We start from the raw sequence: 22,163 nt of genomic DNA, 5'->3' as shown, positions 1-22,163 counted from the left end.
AGAATTACAGAACAATCCCCCCTGACGCCTGATGTAAATCTGACAGCTTCCTGCAAAATGAAATGAGATAAAACGGTTCCAGTAAAGCTGGATTTAAGAGGCTGTTCGTTCCATGAAATGCTTTATTTAGGACTTCCAGAACCCATCGAATAATCAACTACAAACTGCTTTGAACCAGTATTTTCTTCCTGACATAAAGACCTATAGCCGTTGCTAGATTTAATATTATTTTTCTCTTTTGCTTGAGTCCCCATAAGCTCGATTTTATTTAATAACTCTGGGAGAAAAACTTGCACAATGAAAACAAGCTGGCAGAAGCATTGCATTCATTGGATTGCTAAGATTTCAACACTTTTGGTCCAAAGAAGTCATTCCTTCTTGTATATCGCAAACCATCTGGCTCTTTCTCTGGATTCTTGCTCTATCGGTTCGGTCGGGTAGATCTTAAACAAAATCAGCTCATTCTTTCCCAAACAGAGGCAAACTTTCAGCACCAGTCAGCATCTAAACGTTACTTCAAACGGGTGAACTGGTTCAGCACCTTTCCAATGATAACTGAGCTGATAGTGGACAAACCAGCAGGGACTTAAATGAGCCAAAACAGACGGCAGAGATTAGAGTTAGGCTTATAGTTGCCTGATGTTTGCAGGATTGGAGAATTTGTTTTTCTTGGAGTTTGTTTTGGAGTTTTCTTTTTCTGCCAGTTGAATGTTATAGAGAGGAAGGAGCTGCTTAGGTATATTTTTTTATTTTTATTTTTATTTTTTTTATAGCTGCCTCCTTTAATATACAGCAAATTATTTTTCTTTTTTGCTCTTTTAGGTGATAAACTTAAAGCTGCAGCTTCTTAATAATAAATACTTAACTACAGAAAGATCCTTAAACATTTAAGAATTGACTCCTAAACTGATACTTTCCAAAGAAATTAAACAAATGTTTTGGTGTTTTTTTTGTTTGTTAGAGCTGTGTATAGCTAAACCACAGCGCCCTTATGCATCATAATGAATGCGTGGTGATGTATTTTTAATTTCACGCTCTTTTACACTGTGTATACAAATAAGAAATTCCCACTATTACACCAACCTTTTAGCTAATTCAGCACGTTTTCAGCTGTTAGCTGTTTTAAGGTGCTCTACAAATAAAGTTGATGATGATGAACTTATCACATTTAACAGGGAATTTAACCAGTTAAAACAATTTGTCATCTTTAAAAAAAAAGGCAGGTTCTTACTGTCTCTGGTAGGGGCATTTCTTATTATTATTCTTATTTAAGCAGGTTTTTGTCTGTCAATTAAAACTGCTAAAATAAAATAGAAACAATGTTGGTATAAAACATTTGTTTTTTAAGTTGTTGTGGGACACCCTTCACAGAATTGGTCAAAGGGCCACATTCGGCCCCCCGAGTCGCACTTTGGCCACTCTAACTGCACATCCTTGTTCATTAAAAAAACATAAGGGCGGCAGGTTTTATTTCCTTGTTCTGTTTCTGAAAGTTTTCTCACACACTGACTCCGTTTTCCAGAGTTTATGGAATGCAAACATTTAATTTATCATCAGGGTTCCCGCGGGTCCTTAAAAAGTCTTAAAAGGCATTGAATTTTTCAAAATAAAACTAAGGCCTTAATTGGTATTAAAATGTCTTGAATCAGTCTTTCGTAGGTTTTAATTTTTAAAAAATCATAAATAAGATTATTTTTATTGCTATCTATTTTTGTAATCTAAATAAAACGTTAAAATTGACAATTTATTTTTTTATTTTTTTATAAAAAAAAAAATAATAATAAATGACTCGCCATTTTTGGTTCCTTTCCGATAGCGGAACCAATAAAAGCGTTGTTGCGGCCGGGACATTTGGGAGATGCACCATTAACTTTTTGTCTGGAAAATATGAGCAAGTGTAAATGTAATGAAAATTGTCTCCAGCCAAGAGTTTTCCTCATGGCTAAAACCAGGGAACATACATGAGGCACAGTGGATTTTGTGCAAGAAGTCATTCAAGCTCAGAACGATGGGAATTAAGGCAGTGGAGTCACACACAAAATCAAGTTACCGAGAAACAGCCGGTATTTCTCCGTTTAGTTCCACCCTTGTCTCTGCAACGCCTCCACTTATCACCGAATCTAACATACTAAGAAAACAATGCAAAAAAAAAATAGCTGAAAAAAAGACTTAGCACTGGTTATGTTGTGGCTTTAAAACTGATTTGTTTTGTTCCCTGCTAAAACAAAGTTTGTGAATTCAGTTAAATAATTGTTCAAATATATCTGTCAATTGTGTGTTTTTAGCTTTCTTCCTGTATGGGAAGCTTTTCAAAATTTGAAACATTAGTGCAGTGGTTTATGTTAAAATAAACCTTTGGGTTAAGTTGTCGCAAGCAGGTTTTTCTTGTGAATTTGGTCTTAAATTTTTATTTCAAGTGGCATTAAAAAGTCTTAAAAAAGTCTTGACTTTTACTTGCCTTATGCTGTAGAAACCCTGATCATGCCATGTTTTGAAATATTTCCTAACACTTTTTTTTAAAGGTATAGGTGAGATTATTCATTAATTTAAAAAAAAAAAGACCCTGCCTCTCCACTTAAAAAAAATGCACATACACAACCCTGTACCTGCTCCCGAGAGGGAACGCCTATTAAGCAAGAGCATGCATGAGTCCATTTCTCCTCGTGCACGCTCTGTTTGAAAGTTACTGTTTGCATTACTCATACAAGCTTACATTCCAAAAGAAGATTTAATGTAATTTTCGGACTATAAGCCACGACTTTTTCCCCATTTTTCGACCTTGCGGCTTATATAACAATGCAGCTTATCTATGGTTTTTTACAGCTAACGGCCACTAGCGTAATACCTAAATCTATGGATTTTACCATCCACCATGTTGACGTCACATTTGCTTCAACACACAAGTACGGTAGCCGCGCGCGTGGGAATGCGGAGGTCCTCCGGAAGCAGACTTCTACCGCGAGTGGTACGAGACAGAACGACAGCGAGAAAGACGGACGTTGCGAGCGCAAGACAGTTTGTGTTAAACATACAAAACCTGCTGCTTATAGTCCGTGCGGCTTGTATATGTACAAATCATGCAATTTAGCTTCTGCGGCTTATATTCAGGTGCGCCTAATAGTCCGAAAATGACGATACCATTTTCCCACTATGTCAGACTCACTGGTAAGCGAAAATGTGGACAAGCACGTCTGACGGCCTTACGTAAACATATCACCAGAATGATTGACAATTGGAATGACCAATTAAAATGGTGATCCACCCGGAAAAAGAACATCCTCCTCTATACCTTTAATTTGTTTCCTACCAAACAGAAGCGGCATCTTGTTCAAGTAGAACATCCATTTTTACTAAGATTTTACTTTCGTAAATAAAGTATAAGCATTTTTTTATTTAATATATATGTTTCCTCAAGGTTTGTATTTCTTTTTTTTTTTCAAATACCAGGTCTTTTCTCTGGTAGATGTTTGAGTTCAGTAACTTTTTTTCTAATAATCAGGTAGCAGCAACACTTCTTTGGCTGGTGTCAGATATCTGCTTGTACTGGGTCGGTTTCAGCCCAGAAACTGTAAAGTTGTAAAACATCATGTCAGAACCTCATAGGTTTAAACCGAGGCAGTTTAATCTACTAAAACGCTTTCCAATACCTGTGTGGGCGTGTTGGGCTGCTGATGTCTGCCAGCTTTTAAACGGTCTCCTATGGATTAGTGGTTTTATAGGCTGCAGTCGGAGAGCAGGTTGACACGCTTTATCTTTGCAGCCTGTAATTGTGGTGCCTGCATCAGCAGCACTTTCTGTCTGCTATAAATCAGGCCTGCGTGATTGTGTGAGTCTGATGTCCATGGCGGTTTTCTCCATGGGTCAGCCGCAAAGCGGCGGAAGAAAACAAATGTGACATCACTCGGTGGATGATGTCCAAGGAGGAAAAACGTGACGCTAAGTCTGCAAAGCGTCTAACAATGAAAAACCCTTTTATTCTAGCTAACTGTCATTTAAAGAGAAATGAGAGCCAACTGATTTTCATCTATTTTTGTTTTCATTGTCATTTTATTTTAAGCTAAAGTGCCAGTTTAAAGCAAAATGAAGATAGAAACAAAAATAGAAGATGGAGAATATATTGAATAATCGTCCCTATTTTAATGCAGTTGTATAAAACAAGCAATCATAAAGGATCACCTGGATGCAATAATTGGAAGGATTTATATTATGGTCATTTCCAGCTCTTTATAACATTTAGCCTGATGAATAGACCCTAACTTCCTGTGTTGCTGAAGCTGGTTTATTTCTTTACTGACTTAGATGCTAAATCTCATGGAATATTTTCAGGACATTATGGTAGCATAAAGACAGGAGACTGTTTATAAGGTTAAGAGTTAATTGATACATTCAGCAGTAATAATGCAATTTAAAACATTTTATTTATCAACCCATACCACCAGAGTCTAGCTTCATAAGCTAACTTCCTTCTAGAGTCTATTTTGAACGTAAGAAGAGAAAAAAAAATCAAGAAAAATCGAATAAAAGTACTGAAACTAAAGTGAACATTTTGTTTGGTATTTAATCTACAAATGAGATAAAATCCAGAACAAAATCCTATTTATCTAAGTAAAAATAGATCTTTAAAAGATTCATTGATCATGACTTCAGTTTCTTACTGCAAATGTTTTGATTTCTTGTCAAAACTGTTCAAGTCCGTTTTAATCAAGTGAGTTTGGAGTTTTTCTTCTTTTACGGTTTAGTAAGAAGGAGTTCCAGGGACCTTAGAGACGTCCATTAAATACATGAGCTGAGGGTTGGTGGAGATGGAGCATCATTTCAAAACTTTGATGCATCATTTTTAAAAATGGTTGTTTTTAAAACTCACCATCTTTATCTTTGTTCAGATAAATTTAACATCACTTAATTTTTTTCACTAATTCTGACTTATTCACAACTCAGCATACTGTAGTAAAAAGGACAGCTACTTATTTTGAAGCTAAACTAAATGCCTTTAGTTTTTGTGTTTTAATGTTTTGGTAAAATAAAATGGAGTAATTTAATCAAAAAATGTATTTCAGTGTTCATGCCAGTAGACTTATTACGTTGAGCATACACTCAATGGATTAAACTGAGCATCCATAAGATAAAGATGTTTTCATAAAGTGGGAAGTATTTACCTTGAGGACTTAGTGGAAACCTATTAAACTTCTTCTTTCCACCTTAACGGAGGCATCATCACCTTTTGGGGCCAAAGCTCCTTAAGGAGCCACAGCTGTCCAGTAAATCACAATAAGGCTCCAACCAGCACGTTGTGTTTTAAAAATCATCCTGCCAAATAGTGCAAATGGTGTGTTTGTGGATTGTTGTTACGATTTTGTCATATATGGAGGAAAAAAAGTGCCAAAAATAAATAAATAAATAAATAAATACAGCATTAAATAAATAATTAAATGTGTCAATAATTAATTAAATGTGGAATTAAATAAATAAATGTGTCATTCATTAATTAAAACCTGTGTGCATTTAATTATTTCATGGTCCTGTGTCGCAGTGCATCGAAACCATTAAAAGAATCTGTCAAACTCACCCATCAAAGTTAGGGGGCGGTTATCTTACACCTGATTGGTCGCCCTGCACATTAAGGCAAAGCAAATCGATTACAGAGACTCGATTCGCGTTAACCCCGCCCCCTAACTTTGATGGGTGAGTTTGACAGATTCTTTTAATGGTTTCGATGCACTGCGACACAGGACCATGAAATAATTAAATGCACACTGAAATAATTATATATATATTTTTTTTAATAAAATGAAGACATATTTTATTAAATTAATGACACATTTATATATTTAATTCCTTATTTATTTAATGAATTCCACATTTAATTAATTGTTTATCGCTGTATTTATTTATTTATTTATTTATTTAATTGTGGCACTTTATATTAGTGACATGGTTTTAATTAATGAAGGACACATTTATTTATTTAATTCCACATTTAATTAATTATTGACACATTTAATTATTTATTTAATGCTGTACTTATTTATTTAATTTTGGCACTTTTTATCCTCCATAGTAATATCGAGATAAATGGGGGGAAAAAACCTTTTTAGATGAATGGTTGTTGAATAAATGGCGTCTTGCATTCAGGATCTTTGGATCTTGATCCATATTTCTTGGCCAGTTTAGTATTTGCACATAAATAGACCAGGAATGCTGCTCTTTTCTCTTTTACTTCCCTGCTGAACATTTAAGTCTGTTAATATGTTATAAAAATCTGGAGATATTTTTACACTTATGTAATTGAAGAATAATAATATAAAAATTTTGATTTCTAAGACTGTAAATGGTGTGGAAAACGTGACCTTTTGGTCTATTTTTTTAGTATTTGATGTAAATGAAGTTTTTTCCTTGAAAAGATCAAAGTATCTTATTAGTGAACCGCTCATAGATGAGTGATTGAAGGTTAAATATCCATTCTATGGAAACCTCTTTGGGTTTTCTTGTCTATAAACGCTTCTGTACAAATCTGGATTTCTGTCAAACTAGTGTTGAGTATTTCCCCCCAAAAAACCCCAGCAGGACCCCTTTAACCAACTAAGCTCCTCAAACTCTGAGGGGATTCCCTCAAGAGTCTCTGGTGCCCCAAGTCCTCATTCTGGCAAAGAGCTGGGAGTCGCGGCTCCATCTGAGACAGATGCTCCAGTATTTGAATGGTCCCTAACAGGAAGTTCATGCCTTCATTACGCCTTTTCTTTTTATGACAGAAACATGAAAAACAGAAAGCAGCCATTGTGTCTCTGATCCTTCTACTGGAAAAGCTTGGAAATTGGTCTTAGACACGTGACGCAAAGTTCAACCCCAACTATGTCCAGGCTCTGTTAGAAAGATTTGCAGCAACTTAATGTTTTTACCCTTGTTGTGGTTTACTGCAAAATCTCAAGAAACAATTTCTTAAATGAAGATGACAAAGTTGCACAAAGCTCTTTGTTATTTAAAGGAAGCTAATTATTTTAAACTTGGACTTACTTCATTTTCTTTCCTGCTCAGGGAAAAGGTTTACAGTCAACAAAGTTCATTCTAGAGACAAAACAAAAGATCAAATGTTTACGATCGAGGTAAATTAACTGTGACGGAGTTATTATGATTTCTGTTGTTTTTATCATTTTATTCATTTATATGTTTTATATTGCTCTCAATCATTTTTTTTCTCTGTTACTCTTATCAGTGGAAATAGTGTATCCAGGTTAGGGGTGTGCAAAATAATCGTCATGATGATGCATCGTGATTCTAATTTTTGTGATCTACTGCATCGATTCTTGACGCCAAGTATCGATTATTAATTAAAAAAAATTAATAAATAAAATTTTATGAATGGTTGGCGAACATCAGCCAAAAACAAGTGTTATACAACTTCCAGTCCAGTAGATGTCGCTGCGGATGTGTTGACGCACGCTGCCTTGTGTCACAAGCATTTCCGGCCGCGGGATACTGCGCCGAGTCATTCAAAAACAAAACATGGAGGAGAAAATATTGCAATGCATCGCAATAATTCAAGTATCGTGATGCATCGTGATAGAATTGCATCGTGGCCTGTGAATCGTGATACGAATCGAATCGTGACGTCTTTGGCAATACCCACCCCTAATGCAGGTCATAAGACGGTCAAATGTTTTGCAAGAATGCTTTCCTGTTTTTCATTTGAGAAACACAGAAGTTAAAAGTTCTTAACCCCCGACACTTTTTTTTAAAGCGTATACTGAGACCAGACAAGTTCCCTATCTTAAAAGTTCATGCTACAGTATGTCTAAGAGATTGCGTAATCGAAACTAACGCCTGCTGTTGTAATGTGTTGACTGCTCAGTAAAAAGGCCTGCAAGTGTCGAGCCAAGCGAAGATGCACAGAGTGATCCCAGCTCTGCCCTTCCCTTTGCAAAGCATTACAGGAAAAATCTTACACTGTCTTTGTTTCATTTTTTATAGGTCAAAGTTGGGGAAACTTAACAACCCTAACAAACTGGTTCTTAGTTTTTAGAAAAGTAAATTTTCAGTTTAAAAATTATTTAAAACAAATGCATATAATAAACATATTTCCAAGTATTTTTCACCTGGAATTTAATTTTTCCGGAGCCAGATATCCAGTTATCTATCCTTTGAACCAGGTTTTTCCAAACATTTCACCCTGTGACGCCAAACATAGCAATGCCAAAAACTAGGAAACTGATAAAACTGCATGTAATTACTTCACTCTATATTTATTCATATTAATATAAAAACAGACATTACATTATATCATCGTTTTAGATGTATTTTTGATTATCTAATGAGATATTTAATTAAATAATTGTGAATTTTACAATTTATTGGTATATTTGATATCTGAATCATGTATAAGATTAATAAATTAACAAATAATGTAACATCTATTTATTTAGTTATTTCTGTATTTCATGGGACATTAACACATTTCAGGATCACAATGATTGTGAAAACCATCTTGTGAAAGCAGCTAACTTGACGATTAATGTAAAACTGGATCTTCAGGCTCTTTATTTGATGTTTTTAAAGTGAGCCGCCCTTAACTCGATCTTTATAGTCTCGTACGTTAAAAAGCTTCAGTTTATCTAACCTGAAATGTTAGAAATGCTCCTCGGGCGTTTCTCTGCTTGGAAATGTTTTTCTGGTTTCTGTTTCTACTCCTGCTCAGATTCCAAGGATAAACATGTCAAGATGGTAAATAAAGTGTGTGATCTGTCTAATAATATCCCAACTCTTCGCTGGGCTCTGAGCCTTCTACCCACTCCACAGGAAATCCACTCAAAAACTCCACAGAAGCTCTGGGCTGTCTGGGTGTATTTGCACTGACAGTGCAGCCTGTTTAGCCTAATTTTTTCTGTACTGTTTTGCAAAGAAGGGATTTTGGTTTGAGCAAATATTATGAGATGATATACATCTGTGCAGAGCTTAAAGTATAACAGGAAAAAATGCAGAGGAGGAGGAACATAGGAACACCTCTGATTGTGTTTGACGTCTTCTGTTCTTTGTGAGCGCATGTTTGATGTGCATGGGACCTGGTTTATTTAGGTGTCTGGTGTTAAAACAAAAACCTTTTTTTGCATCCAAATTTTGTTTCGTTTAATCTTTCTGGTCCATATAAATCTGTTGTAAGGAATTCTTGATGTCTGTTTCCATTCATTAAAGCAGTTATTTCTTGGCATGTTCAGAGTTTTCTGCCAGTTCAGTTACTCAGATTCGTTATGACATACAGCAACTTTGAGCTCTTATCATGCTTAATTTGTTGTGCATTTTGGAGCCCAAACATCCAGCCAAAGCCATTAAGAATCTTCTTGAGCAACACAAGGAATGAGGAGTTCTTGGTTGGGATTTAAAGTACATAAAAAGTCGGAAAGAAATGTTGTGGGAAGTTGTGCAAGATAGCAGAGAACAACCTGCTCTTCAGCAGCGTTCCTGAGCCGCATTTAGACAACTTAGCAGCGCAGTTTGTAAGACTTTCTAAAGTATTTGTTGTTGGAATGATTCATACATAACCTACATATCCAATAATTAGTTGGACCTGTGTTCTTCACTCAATCTGTAGTTCAAGTATAAAGGAATAAAATGGGTTAACTGTGCAATTTGGAGGTGTGTTTTTTAGCTTGTAACATGTATGTTGAAGTAGTTGGAATTTTTCTTTTATTTTATGATTTCAGTCATTCTCACTTTGTTTTGCTACAATACAAACTTTGAGATCAATAATAGGATTTAGCTGTACTGACCTACACAACTGAATGACTTCTTTTCCTGTCGACTGGCCTAAGAGCAAGGACCTTTTTTTTAATGACGATGCTAATGCAGATTATTTTTTGACATTGATCACTGCTGCTGCTGATGTTTTATTTTTTCCCCCTTCTCCATGGAAGTAATTAAAATGATATTTACAACTCTCATGGACGAGAGGTCTTGGGTTTTTCTTAATTCAAACTTGATATTGACACAGAGGAAAAATATTAGATTTTTAATACCAAACACATATTTAAGGCATTAAAAACATTTTTACTAACATGAAAAATACACTTTTCAATCTCAAATCAGAAATTCATTAACAGACTCACAGATTCTAGTTCAGCAGGTTTGCAAATAAATGCAAAATAAATATCAAAAATATGACATAATTAAAACAATGTTTTGAGGTATTCATCTTGAAATTTGCAAATAATAGATATTCAAAATTTACCATAGCAAAAGTATGCAAAAGTTGCATGAAGTATCAGCATTTGAGATTCAGTTAAATTCAATTTATTTATAAAGCGCCAATTCACAACACGTGTCATCGCAAGGCACATTACAGTTCACCAGATCATTCAGTCAAATTGATTCAAAGTTTTCTATCTAAGGAAAACAGTTGATTGCATCGACGCATTGACTCGAAGGCAATCCCTCACACTAAGCATGCTTGTAGTGACAGTGGAGAGGAAAAACTCTGTTTTAACAGGAAGAAACCTCCAGCAGAACTGGGCTCAGTGTTAGCGGCCATCTTCCGGGGCCGACTGGGGTTCAAGGAGACAGAAGCAGAGACACAAAACGCAGCTGTAAAAGGCGGCCCCATCCAGGAAACACACAGCCAGGCAGACGAGCTCCAAGCCAGCTCCCATGCCAGAGGATGAAGGAAGCACATCCAGCCAGTCACAGTGAGAGAAACAGGACTACAGTGGAAAAACAGGCCGATCTCCAACATCTATAAACAAAGGTGTTGATGGCAGCAGTACAGCTGATGTTTCTCTCCAGGATGGAGTCACAGCCAAACAGGAACAGACCAGATGAAGACACTATGAGAAAAAGCAGAGAGAGCAGAATGTTAGAGATCGAACTAACAGATTCTGCAGAGTGGGAAAATAGAGATAGAATGAAGCAAAACGATGAAATAGGGGTCCCTATTTCCCCGTTGTCCTCCAGCATTCTAAGCCTATAGCAGCATAACTATAGAGATAGCTCAGGATAACCTGAGCCCCTCTAACTATAAGCTTTATCAAAAAGGAAAGTTTTAATCCATCCATCCATTTTCTGTCACGCTTATCACAAGCGGGGTCGTGAGGGGTGCTGGTGCCCATCTCCTGCTGACTACAGGCGAGAGGCGGGGAACACCCTGGACAGGTCACCCGTCCATCACAGGATAAACAACAGTTCACCCACACACTCACAACTAAGGAAAATTTAGAGAAGCCAATTAACCTAACAGTAACAGTTATCACCTAACACGCAAACTCTGTGAAGAAAGATGCCGGGCTGGGAATTGAACCCGGAATCTTCTTGCTACAAGGCAGGACTGCTACCCACTGCTCCACTGAGCAGGGTGTCTGCCTCACGGACAAACTGGTAGTTGGTTCCACAGGAGAGGAGCCTGATAACTAAAAGATCTGCCTCCCATTCTACTTTTAGAAATTCTAGGAACCAATAGTAAACCTGCAGATTGAGAGCGAAGTGCTCTGTTAGGAACATAAACAACAATCAGATCTCTGATATCAGATGGAGCTTGGTAATTTAAGGCTTTATATGTGAGAAGGAGGATTTAAAGTCTATATCAGAGTATTAACATTTTAGACTCTGGCAAATGCTGGCTTTGAACTTACTAGGTTTGTTTCCTTGTTGGGTCACAGTGTAATCTCCCTTCTGACCGCTCTATGCTCATGTTGGTGATGTTGCCCACTCATTTGGCAGCCTATGATGATAATTGGTCATTTATTTTTTTCAGAAATGAAATGTGCCCGTGGTACATCGTAGTCCTGCAAACCTTACTTAAGAAAATATGCTGTGGTTGGTAAAATACGAGGTCACAAAACCCAGTTGTAGAGCAGGCAGGGTAACAATACACCAGGAGCAGACTATTTCTGGTTGAGAACGGCGTCATTGGTCAGTGAAGGTCATGACTCAGAATCCAACAAAACCAAATCAGCTACAGAAACGTTTTGAGTAAAGGTACCTCTGTCTCCACAGCGATGCCTCGAGAATCTGACTCCGCTGGAAACAAGCTGTAATTTAGCTCAGGAATGCAGAACCGGATTACTTTTAAAGGTGATCCCTGTGTTTCCATCACAGTGTAATATTTCACTTTATCCACCAAACAAATCTGGAATGAACAATCAAATTCCCATCATGCTCCCAGCTGCTATGCAGGGGCAAAGCCCTGGTTCTGCTTCTACATTGGGTTCCGCCTTTCTAGGAGGAGATGCTGCATACCATTATTACAAAAGGACATTTTAGGGATTTATTTTTTTGTAAATAATGCAGATTTCTGTGTCCTAGCCGTTAAAAAAGTCTCAAACGTATTTGACTTATTATCTTCCTGATTACAGTTTTGTTTAAGTATAAGGTCTGAATGTTTTATTAGGATTTGTGTGAAGATTTAAAGCAATGCCCAAACATATTTCTTTTCAAAAAAATGTACAAAGAAATTATTTTCAAAAGGTATAGAAAAGCATTGTAGAACGTTTTTTGTTTTGTTTATTTGTATATATGTATTAAGGTATATCTGTATACATATTTATGTATGTATATGTGTAGGTAGTAGGGGTGTAAATCACATCCATCATGGCGATTCGATTCAGTATCGATTTCCTGACCCAACGATTCGATTATTTTCGATACTCAAGAAAACACCACGATGTGATTCAATTCGATTAATCGATTAAGCGTTTTTTTTTTACACCTTACAGGCTAAACAAAGTTTCAAGTTTGAAATAAATCAATGAAAGCTGTAATATTGTTGTGCATTTTTTTTTTTATAGAAACAACAGCAAATAACAGAAGTAGTAAAGTTGCATCAAAAAATACTGCAAAAATACTCAGCTCATGACGTCCCCCCCCCTCCACAGACGCTCCGCTGCACCTCTCCCAGATTGTAGCTGACTGCAAACAGTGCCGCAGACAGGAGGCCGGCTTGTTTTGTTTTTATGACCGAAATTGCAGAAAACAACTCGTGAAGTTTGACCCGCTAGAAGAGCGAGGCGCGCGAGAACGCTGGGACCCTTTTTCCAGCTGGATCTCAGCTCTTTTTGGCCCTCATGTCCCTCCGTCGTCGGACTAAACTCGCCCCCACTTCCTCTCCGCCTCGGCCGTATCTAGACCCACAGCGTGTAGCTCAGACCACGCTTCAATATTGAGCATAATTTAAAACTGTCTGTGTCAAGCTCACTGCAACACACTGCTGTAAGAGTATAACCAGGAAGCGAGGTAGGAGGGCAAAATAGGTTTAGCGCCACCGCAGCACGGGAGGAGAATTATGCCCAGGAACAAATGGAGAAAAAAAAACATGAATCGATTCTCTTGCTGACGTGTCGATGCATCGGATCGTCGGCTGTTGGATCCATGCATCGATACAAAACGATTATTATTTACACCCCTAGTAGGTAGGTATGTATTTGTATGAATATATATAGCAGCATAATTATAAATATTGTAAATTGAAGAAATACAAAAATTAAAGGGGTAGGAGCACATAAGTTTTACTTCTTCCTACTCCTTTTCGCACATGTAATAGAGGTATATTAACTCAGGAAAGAAGGGTTGTTGTTTTTCTCTCCAATGTTTTTAAACATTGTTTTTTTGTTTTTCTCTTGGATGTTCGAAATAAAGAATAAAAAAAATAATATAAAAAAACCTTTAATCCATCTGAAGGAAGATTAACGTCAGTGTTAATATCTGTCTGCAGGGTGCCGGTCAGGAGAAGCTCGGCATCTACATCAAGTCTGTGGTGAAAGGCGGAGCCGCTGATATGGTGAGTGATCGTGAAGCATGGGAAAGAAGCGGGCAAAGCTGGCGGGGTCTTATTAAAGGATGTCTGTATTTGCAGGATGGCCGTTTGGCAGCAGGTGACCAACTGCTGAGCGTTGATGGACGCAGTCTGGTCGGACTGTCGCAGGAGAGGTACGAGCGCTTCCTCTGTTGTTTGGGTTAAATTAACAGATTTGACTGCATGGATGCAAAAGAGGGAAAAACTGGAAATTCCCAGCTGATGTGTTTTAGCTACAAATAACAGTCAACATTTAGTGATCTAGTTTGGAGGAAATGTGGGTGTTTAATGCGTTTTTTATGCACTTTACTGAGCAGCATTGACGTGTATGATGGGGCACTGCTCTGATGTTAATTTGAGGATTAAACTACAAAAGGCTGAAATCATGTTTGTGACGTCTGACGACATCTTGAGACGCTTCAGGGTTTATCCCGCCTTTAGGTGACTCCAGTTTTATCCTAAATGTTTTAAAAAATAGGACTGAAACTGAAAAAAACAAACAAAAAACCCCTGACATGCATACTTTGGAAAAATTTTTCTGTAATCGCCTAAAGATTCCGTTCTGTTTCTGCTTTTACTTCAACCAGATTCAGTTTGATTTGCAAACTTTAAGTCTGTTAGACATGTTTGGAACAGCTATAAACTTTCCCTAATAGTTTGTTTAGAGCCGATTCTCTGCTAAATTTAAACCATTTGTTCAGCTCCCAAGTGGGTCATCTGTAGTGGAGCAGCGTCTCAAGTGTTTACAGGATTTGGAAAACATGAAAGTGGTGAAGGAGATGACACGTGTGGAGCTGGACTGAACCCAAATTACAGTGGAGGGACAAATCTGTAATCCCTGCCTCTTCTGGTTGATGATAAAGGTGTTATTGTGGTCCTCAGGTCCCAGTCTAGGAGGCACCAGTTTAAAAAAAAAAAAAAAAGATAATAATATCAACAGGATTATATTAATAAGATATATCCCTTATTGATGGAGCTTCTATGTGCTTCCTTCCTCAGACTCACCTAATTCATATCGCTAAATTACTTCCTTGCAGAACTTTGTAGCAGCCCGCTTTATAAACATAAGTTTTGTTCAGATTTATTTAGTAAAAATAAGATATGAATGTATTTGTTTAGACATGCTTTTGTGTCCCTTTCTCTGATATTAAAAAAAAACACAAAAGAAACAATACAGATGTCTTACTTTAATACCAGAAAAACACTTTTTCTTCATATTTGAAAGATAAACAGCAGCTGAAGGTGGGAGTGGATGGTACGATTGAAGAAAAGAGTAAAAGGCAACAATTAGCAGATTCTTAAACATCCCACAGTTACAGGCAACAGGAAGCAAACAGGTCGAGCTGACCGCTAAACATCCAGACTAACCCTAAAGATGACCTACATGACTCATAAGTCATTACTTAAAGAAACATTTTGTAATGTTTTACTTTAAAACAGCTTTTTTATATGACTAAAGCATCAATTGATGAGCAGACTGACACCCCAGTAGCTCAGCACTGATGCATCTATAAGCCTGGGGCCTGTTTTATCTAATTTCACTTTTAAGTTCCTGCCCTGCTACCCAGATTTGATGTAAAGCCTGTTCATGTTTAATGGGTCTGACCAAGCGAACCATCCAACAGTTATAGTTAAGATGGAATGTTTGGATACTAACAGGCAACAGGCATCCAGCTTCATTAAGACATCAAGAGCAGCTCCATGTAAAGTAAATAAAAGTAACAAAAAAAAACAAAAAAAAAAACGAACAGATCAATGCTGCAGTTCTGTTTATTTCTCACAGGTGACAGTATCGTTAGAATATCTTTGGGGAAGTGTAAACAAGCAGCCTGTCGGTAAAACGGCGAATACGTCCCTCTTAAAAATGAATGAGCGTAGAGCCTCTTCCTGCTTACATTTCGAAGAAAACCACAAGTTTAATCCTTCCAAAACTGATTCCAAAGCTGAGTCAAACGACAACTGTTCCATAGTTGTTGCCACCTTCCTTGTTGTGCTTTCTCTAGCAAAATGCTCTGCAAAACGCTTTGCATCCAAAAAAAATTCAAAACACATCTCTGCGTTGTGATTGGCTGCCAGTTCTAGGGCCTGGGGCATTGATCGAGGCTAGACCAATCGTAGGGAAACATGATTTTGGCTGCTGGCAGGTGGGGCTGGTTTACTGGGCTAGTACAGATAATCAATAATGGGGAAAAAGAATGGCGCAAAAATCACACACTGGAAAAAATCGGAATCTAGATGAGTCATTTTTTCATGAAATAAGTGCATTTTGTCTTGGATTGAGGAGGTAAAAGAGACTTTTTGCCAATGGAACAAGACACTTTCCACTTAAAATAAGAAACACAATTGCATTGTCTTATTCCAAGTGCGTATAATCTAACTATCTTATTTTAAGAGTATAAATACTCATTCCATTGGCATTCTATCTGATTTACCCACTCAAATTAAGGGCAAATACATTTAATTTAGGAAATTTTAACTTATTTCTAGATTGTTTTTCCAGTGCAGCAGGAGAAATGATTGGTAGATGGAGCAGGAAGGAGTAAAGATTTTTAATTAGACTAAGATTTGGATGTAAAAGACTTACTTATGCATTTTCTGAAATAAAAAATCATAATACAGGCAGATGTTATTTTGTAGACTAGAGATAGTGGAGGTAAATCAATTATAAGGACAAAGGAACAATAAAACCTAAAATAAAAAGAATAAACAGTCAATTATAGTATCTTAACAACCTCAGCCTAGCTGAACTACTGTAAAACCCAAACTTAAACTGCAGTGCACTATTTCAGATGGATCAGACGACACACGTAAGCATCCACTCCATACTTTGATTTCCACTGCTGTTCCACAGATTGCATTTGATTAAATTCAGGCTGCTGAACTGTACGCCGCCATTTTTGAGATTCTCTGATCAAAATCTAATTAAGTAAGACTGTAAATCAAAAGAACAAAATGTGGTGAAAGACAAGTGGATCCCTTCATTTTTTTATCATAAAATCTAATCTGCAGCAAGCTTTACTTATTTTACTAATCATGTCTAGATTCTCATATTTATTTATAATTTGTAGTAATATACTGTGACCCTTTAATGTTCTATGCAAAGCTGTTTTAGAAACAGTAACGGTTGAACTCTCCAACTAACAGGAGGTGCAGTCTTAAATGCAATGCTTTCCTACTGAACTAAAAATCAGCATTTTATAGTGAGCAAAAGAACAATAAGTTAAAGTTAAATATATATTTATTAATTAAAGAATATGTACCGAGTAGAGATGCAGTTTTTTTATTCCAGTGATCAACTTCTTCCCAGTGGAACATCTGGTCTTTGTCATTGCTTCACAATCAGGATGTTACTCAAAGCAAACCTATCATCTGTCATTTGATGTGAAATTTCATTAAGCGCAAAAATTCGCCTCAGTGAAGCAACGACATTCAAATGAAGTCGTAAAACGGTTGGATCAAAGACGCAGCAGCCTAATGAAGCTCATTACAGCTAAACGGGAAATTTCTTTTCCTTGAAGTCAGAAGATTGACGGTCATGTTTGATGTGTGTGTTCAGGGCTGCGGAGCTGATGACGAGGACGGGCTCTGTTGTAACACTGGAGGTGGCCAAGCAGGGCGCCATCTACCACGGCCTGGCCACACTACTCAACCAGCCCAGCCCAATGATGCAGAGAGGTGAGCACATTTCTCCATTTCACCTCTCACTCCTCTGCTTTTTGGTACCATTTGGATCATTTCCTTTAAGTTAATCTAAGTCAGCTGCAGGTGGGTGATTTCCTGTGATGACTATAAAGTGGATAAAAAAAAAATAATTATCAACTTTTTTAAAGAACATTTTTTAGGCTCTAGTGGCATTCATGTAAGGTATTTTTTCAAAAGTAGGCAGACAGGAAATGGGATTAGAGAGAGGGGGAAGCAGAGTGCGAAATACGGGGGGGTCCGGGGGGGCTCGACCCCCCCGATTAACCCATGAGACCCCCTGAAAACCTCAAAAGCAAAATTTAAAGGGGGTCTTAAATTGTGTCAAAAAGATTAAAAATAAAATATTTTTTGTCACTAATGGTCACTAAAATGTTTTTTAAGCTCAACATGTCCAGTATTTGAAATTCAAAACCTTTATTCAAAAATATGTTCTGTTTTTTGCCAAGTGGAGCCAGCCAATCCTGTTTGCGTATGCAAATTAGCCATGTGCTTTTGCGCAGTTAGATTAGATTAGATTAGAGGAGCTTTATTGATCTATTCACTGGTCACATATTGGCATAGTAATTAAAGAAGGTGCAAACAAGGAGGAAAAGGTGCATTAGGAATAAAAAAAAAAATAAAAATAAGAAATAATAAAAAATAAGAAATAAAATAATAAGAAATAAAAAAAAAATAATAATACGGGCAACGAGACGCGGAACAGATTGCGGGAAGACAGCAGGTCTTCACTCCTGTTTGTGGACCTCAACGGACCTCCTCTGGACAAATTCAACCCAGTTCCATTCGTCAGAAACTGGATTGCGCAACAATTGGGAAACGGAGACCCCCCCCAAATATTGACAGGTATTTCGCACACTGGGGGGAAGACATGTGGCAAAAATCACCAGCCTGAGATTCAAACCTCTAACGGTTGCTTTGAGGACTAAAACCTGCACGTGTCACAGACTTAAAGGAATAGTACACCCAAAACATGATTAGCCTTCATTTTCTACTCACCCCCATGCTGAACAACACTCTGGAGTACTTTTTTGATATCTCAAATGCATCTGGAGATCTGGGAGGCTTCTTGCTGTCTGCTGACATTCAAATAATGGAGGTCTATGGCGCCCGAGACAGAAAGGTCCATAAAAGTCCACAAAAACGTGTCAATATTCCTCCATACTGCTCGTCCAATGTAATCCAAGTGTCCTGAGTGGGTAGCGTCCATAATTTACTCGAAACGAAGTCATTTAGAACGTTTTAGAGCCTAAACAGTAGTGTATAGGATTTCCTAATAGCGCCCCCATGCGCGCTCACGATTCTACGGAAGCCGGCAGACCAAACCAGCGCATTCAGCTCGGCAAAGAACTCATGCTCTTCCTCAACACTGAAGTCCTCAGACATTTTTCTTTCGTTGTTTCTTTCTTTGCACAGGTAAACAGCACATTTCTTCTTCTACGCTTGCATTATTGGCAGAGCAGACGCTGAATGCGCTGGTTTGGTCTGCCGGCTTCCGTAGAATCGTGAGCGCGCATGGGGGCGCTATTAGGAAATCCTATACACTACTGTTTAGGCTCTAAAACGTTCTAAATGACTTCGTTTCGAGTAAATTATGGATGCTACCCACTCAGGACACTTGGATTACATTGGACGAGCAGTATGGAGGAATATTGACACGTTTTTTGTGGACTTTTATGGACCTTTCTGTCTCGGTCACCATAGACCTCCATTATTTGAATGTCAGCAGACAGCAAGAAGCCTCCCAGATCTCCAGATGCATTTGAGATATCAAAAAAGTACTCCAGAGTGTTGTTCAGCATGGGGGTGAGTAGAAAATGAAGGCTAATCATGTTTTGGGTGTACTATTCCTTTAACCCCTGCACCACTGCCGCACCCCAATTATCCAACTCTTTGATGTCTGTTTAGGCTAACTGCAGGGTTGTCTGCTCGTCACAGCATCATAAAGGCCAGGCAGTTCACTCAAACAGCCCCCATATTTTATAGGCTTCTTCTTCAGGACATTAGATCCACAAAGAAACTGGATTTTCTCCATTAAAATGGCACCAAGTAAATGCATTTAATCATGTTTTTAAATGTATCGGTGCATATTGATGTAATCATGTAACCAGCAGTTTTGGTCATGTTGCCATTATTCAGTTTAGGATTGAGTGATTTTAACTGAAGCAGAGAAGAATTATATAAAAGATATCATTAAATATCGGTAATAACGATGGTATTAATAAAGGCTCAGATTTTCATGACTGCTTTTTTAAATTACAGCATGTTTGTTTATTGGGTTTTTAAATATCAGGATTTATCATTTTTACTTTTTTTTTAGGATTTATTCTCTTTCCTGAAGTCACTCTTGCAGATTTGATTAAAGTTAATCATTTTAAGTTATTGAATTTAGGAAAATAAAGGTTGCTAGACCAACTGTAATGGTACTAACAGATCTGGGGTTAAGTGATGTCAGTAATTTGTTGGAGACAGGAGGAGAGACAGACGGATGTCCACACAGGGTGTCCTTGTTGTCTTGTGTGTTGGCTGATATAAGGAGCTCTGTGTGAAAGCGTGTTCATGAAAAGCTGCACATAAACCGCAGAGGTTAGAGGGTTGTCTGGCTCTCTGCTGGTCTTTGTCTGCTGGAATGTGACCCCGGTTTCATAAAGGAAGTCTTCTGGTCCGGTCGCTCTGCAGCTTTCAGGGAGATGATAAAGGAGCCTTTTCTCCCAAAGTCCATCAACTGCAGAGCTGAACAGCGACGGCCGAGCAGCCAAAGGAAGAAGACCGAACGGTCTCTGAAGGATCTTCTGTTCAAACCTGCATCCAGTGTTCATAATTGAAATCACTAAAAATAAAAGTGAATTTACTAACGATTTATTAGCTGGAGTGTTTTGCCTAATTATTTTATTTTTCATTTAATTTTTTAGTGTGTTTTTGTTTTGATTAAATTTGGCTTATAGGGAATCTAACAGCAACTTAAAAAAAACAACAAATAAGGACACATTTTAGTTTTATGCCAAAAAACAGGAGGTTTCTATTTAAATAGTCATTTTTAATGAGATTTAGGGCTGAAACAATCAATCGAATGAATCATGATTAATCGATTATTGAAACAATCAACTAGTTTAGTAATCGATTAATTGTTCACTGGACTATAGAGACTAAAACAGGCCTTTAGCTGACAGAGAAACACACTTAAAGCAGTAATTATACCAAAACTGTATAAGAATATCTAAATATTTTGCATTTAAAGGTATGGTGGAGGATGTTCTTTTGCTGGTTCATCATCAAAATAAGTGGTTCTTCTAATTGTCAATCATTCTGCTGAAATGTTTACATTACATGCTCGCCCCCATTTTGCCTTTTGGTGAGTCTTAACCTGACTCCACCAGATGGATTTGCTCCGCATATCCATCTGGAAACTTCCATTGAAGTAATTTTGGGGGCGAAAATACTGGTTAGCTGATTGGCCTATGTTGGTGATAGACGGGCCAAATAAACCAATCAGATCAACGAAGCATATGACGTACTAACAGAGCAATGACGAAAACACAACCACAAGCCAGGCTACTCTTGCCGAAACCAGTCGGGAGAAGAGCAAAAACATCTTTTCCTCTGAGAAATGCCTCCAGAGCAGTGTTTTGCTCTTCCTTCAGTGAAGAAATACTCTGTAATTCTGATAAAACTTGCTCGATAGCCACACTAACGCTAGTTTCATAGTGGAAAAATTACAAATCTTCTTTTTGAAAGTAAGCTTGCAAACAGCAACTTTTAAACGGAACGTGCACAAGGAGAAGCGGGCTCGTGCACGCTCTCGCACGCATTTAATAGGCGTTCCCTCCCTCTCAGGAGCGGATACAGGGTCGTGCAAGTGCATTTTTTTTTTTTTAAAGTGGAGGGGGAGGTTCTTTTCAAATATTCACTATAATCCTCCCCTATACCTTTAAGATAAAAACTTTTTCGTCTGTCAGTAATTAAAATGTTTTGGTATCAGGAAGCATAAGGGAAAGATTCAGTTCTGGTAAAGTTCACCCTGTGATTGTTAGCAAGATCCATGGATGATATCGGTCACCGAGAGTATAAACGGGAATTATTGGTGACTCTTTCTCAATTTCTTAAACTGCTGTTTTCTGCAGCCGTTAAGTGACAGAAAAGGCCAAACTGAGTCCAGCTGAACATCCCGTTCTCTTCTTTTGGAGTGGGATGACTTTCAGCATGTTTTTAGAAGTTATTTTATTCTTTAAGTGTCAGTATTTGATTCTGCTCCGTCTTTTGTCTCAGCAGCAGACCGAGGCCGGGATAAGAACGGGAAGATGCGGCCAAAGAGTGAAGGCTTCGAGCTGTACAACAACACGGTGCAGAATGGCGATCCGGAGAGCCCGCAGCCCGGCTGGGACTCTTACGCAGAACCAAAGAAGATGAGCGGAGAAGACCGGCTTTTGAAGAACCGGGCTGACCACCGCTCCAGCCCCAACGTAGCCAGTAAGTCGTCTGATTTATGATCACACGTTTATTCACATTACTCACATTCATTTTCCTGCAGATATTATAATCCAAATCTATGCTGAAAGTCTGTGCTTTATGTAAAACCTTTTGAACATGGAACCTTAAACTAAAACTGCAAAAAAAAAAAATTCTGTCTGTGTTATTCTTCAGCTACTCCACCCTGATACACAAACAAACCACTAGATTTTCTGGCAGCCATTGTTTT

General features: G+C 37.8%; 1 protein-coding gene across 1 annotated transcript in view; it reads left to right on the top strand.

Moving 5' to 3' along the window:
* The window catches only part of afdna (afadin, adherens junction formation factor a), a 159,532-nt gene that overhangs the window by 111,149 nt on the left and 26,220 nt on the right, over nucleotides 1-22,163 (top strand). Inside the window, exons 24-27 of the mRNA XM_038272694.1 lie at nucleotides 13,688-13,753; nucleotides 13,829-13,902; nucleotides 17,325-17,443; nucleotides 21,734-21,934. Coding sequence (XP_038128622.1) covers nucleotides 13,688-13,753; nucleotides 13,829-13,902; nucleotides 17,325-17,443; nucleotides 21,734-21,934 — 460 coding nt within the window. The remainder of the gene's footprint in view (nucleotides 1-13,687; nucleotides 13,754-13,828; nucleotides 13,903-17,324; nucleotides 17,444-21,733; nucleotides 21,935-22,163) is intronic.

This window comes from Cyprinodon tularosa, unplaced genomic scaffold (genome assembly GCF_016077235.1).
Source record: "Cyprinodon tularosa strain WSP-4 unplaced genomic scaffold, ASM1607723v1 ctg84, whole genome shotgun sequence".
Classification (NCBI taxonomy): Eukaryota; Metazoa; Chordata; class Actinopteri; order Cyprinodontiformes; family Cyprinodontidae; genus Cyprinodon; species Cyprinodon tularosa.
The sequence above is the reverse complement of the archived record's forward strand: the minus strand, read 5'-3'. Positions and strand labels throughout refer to the sequence as shown.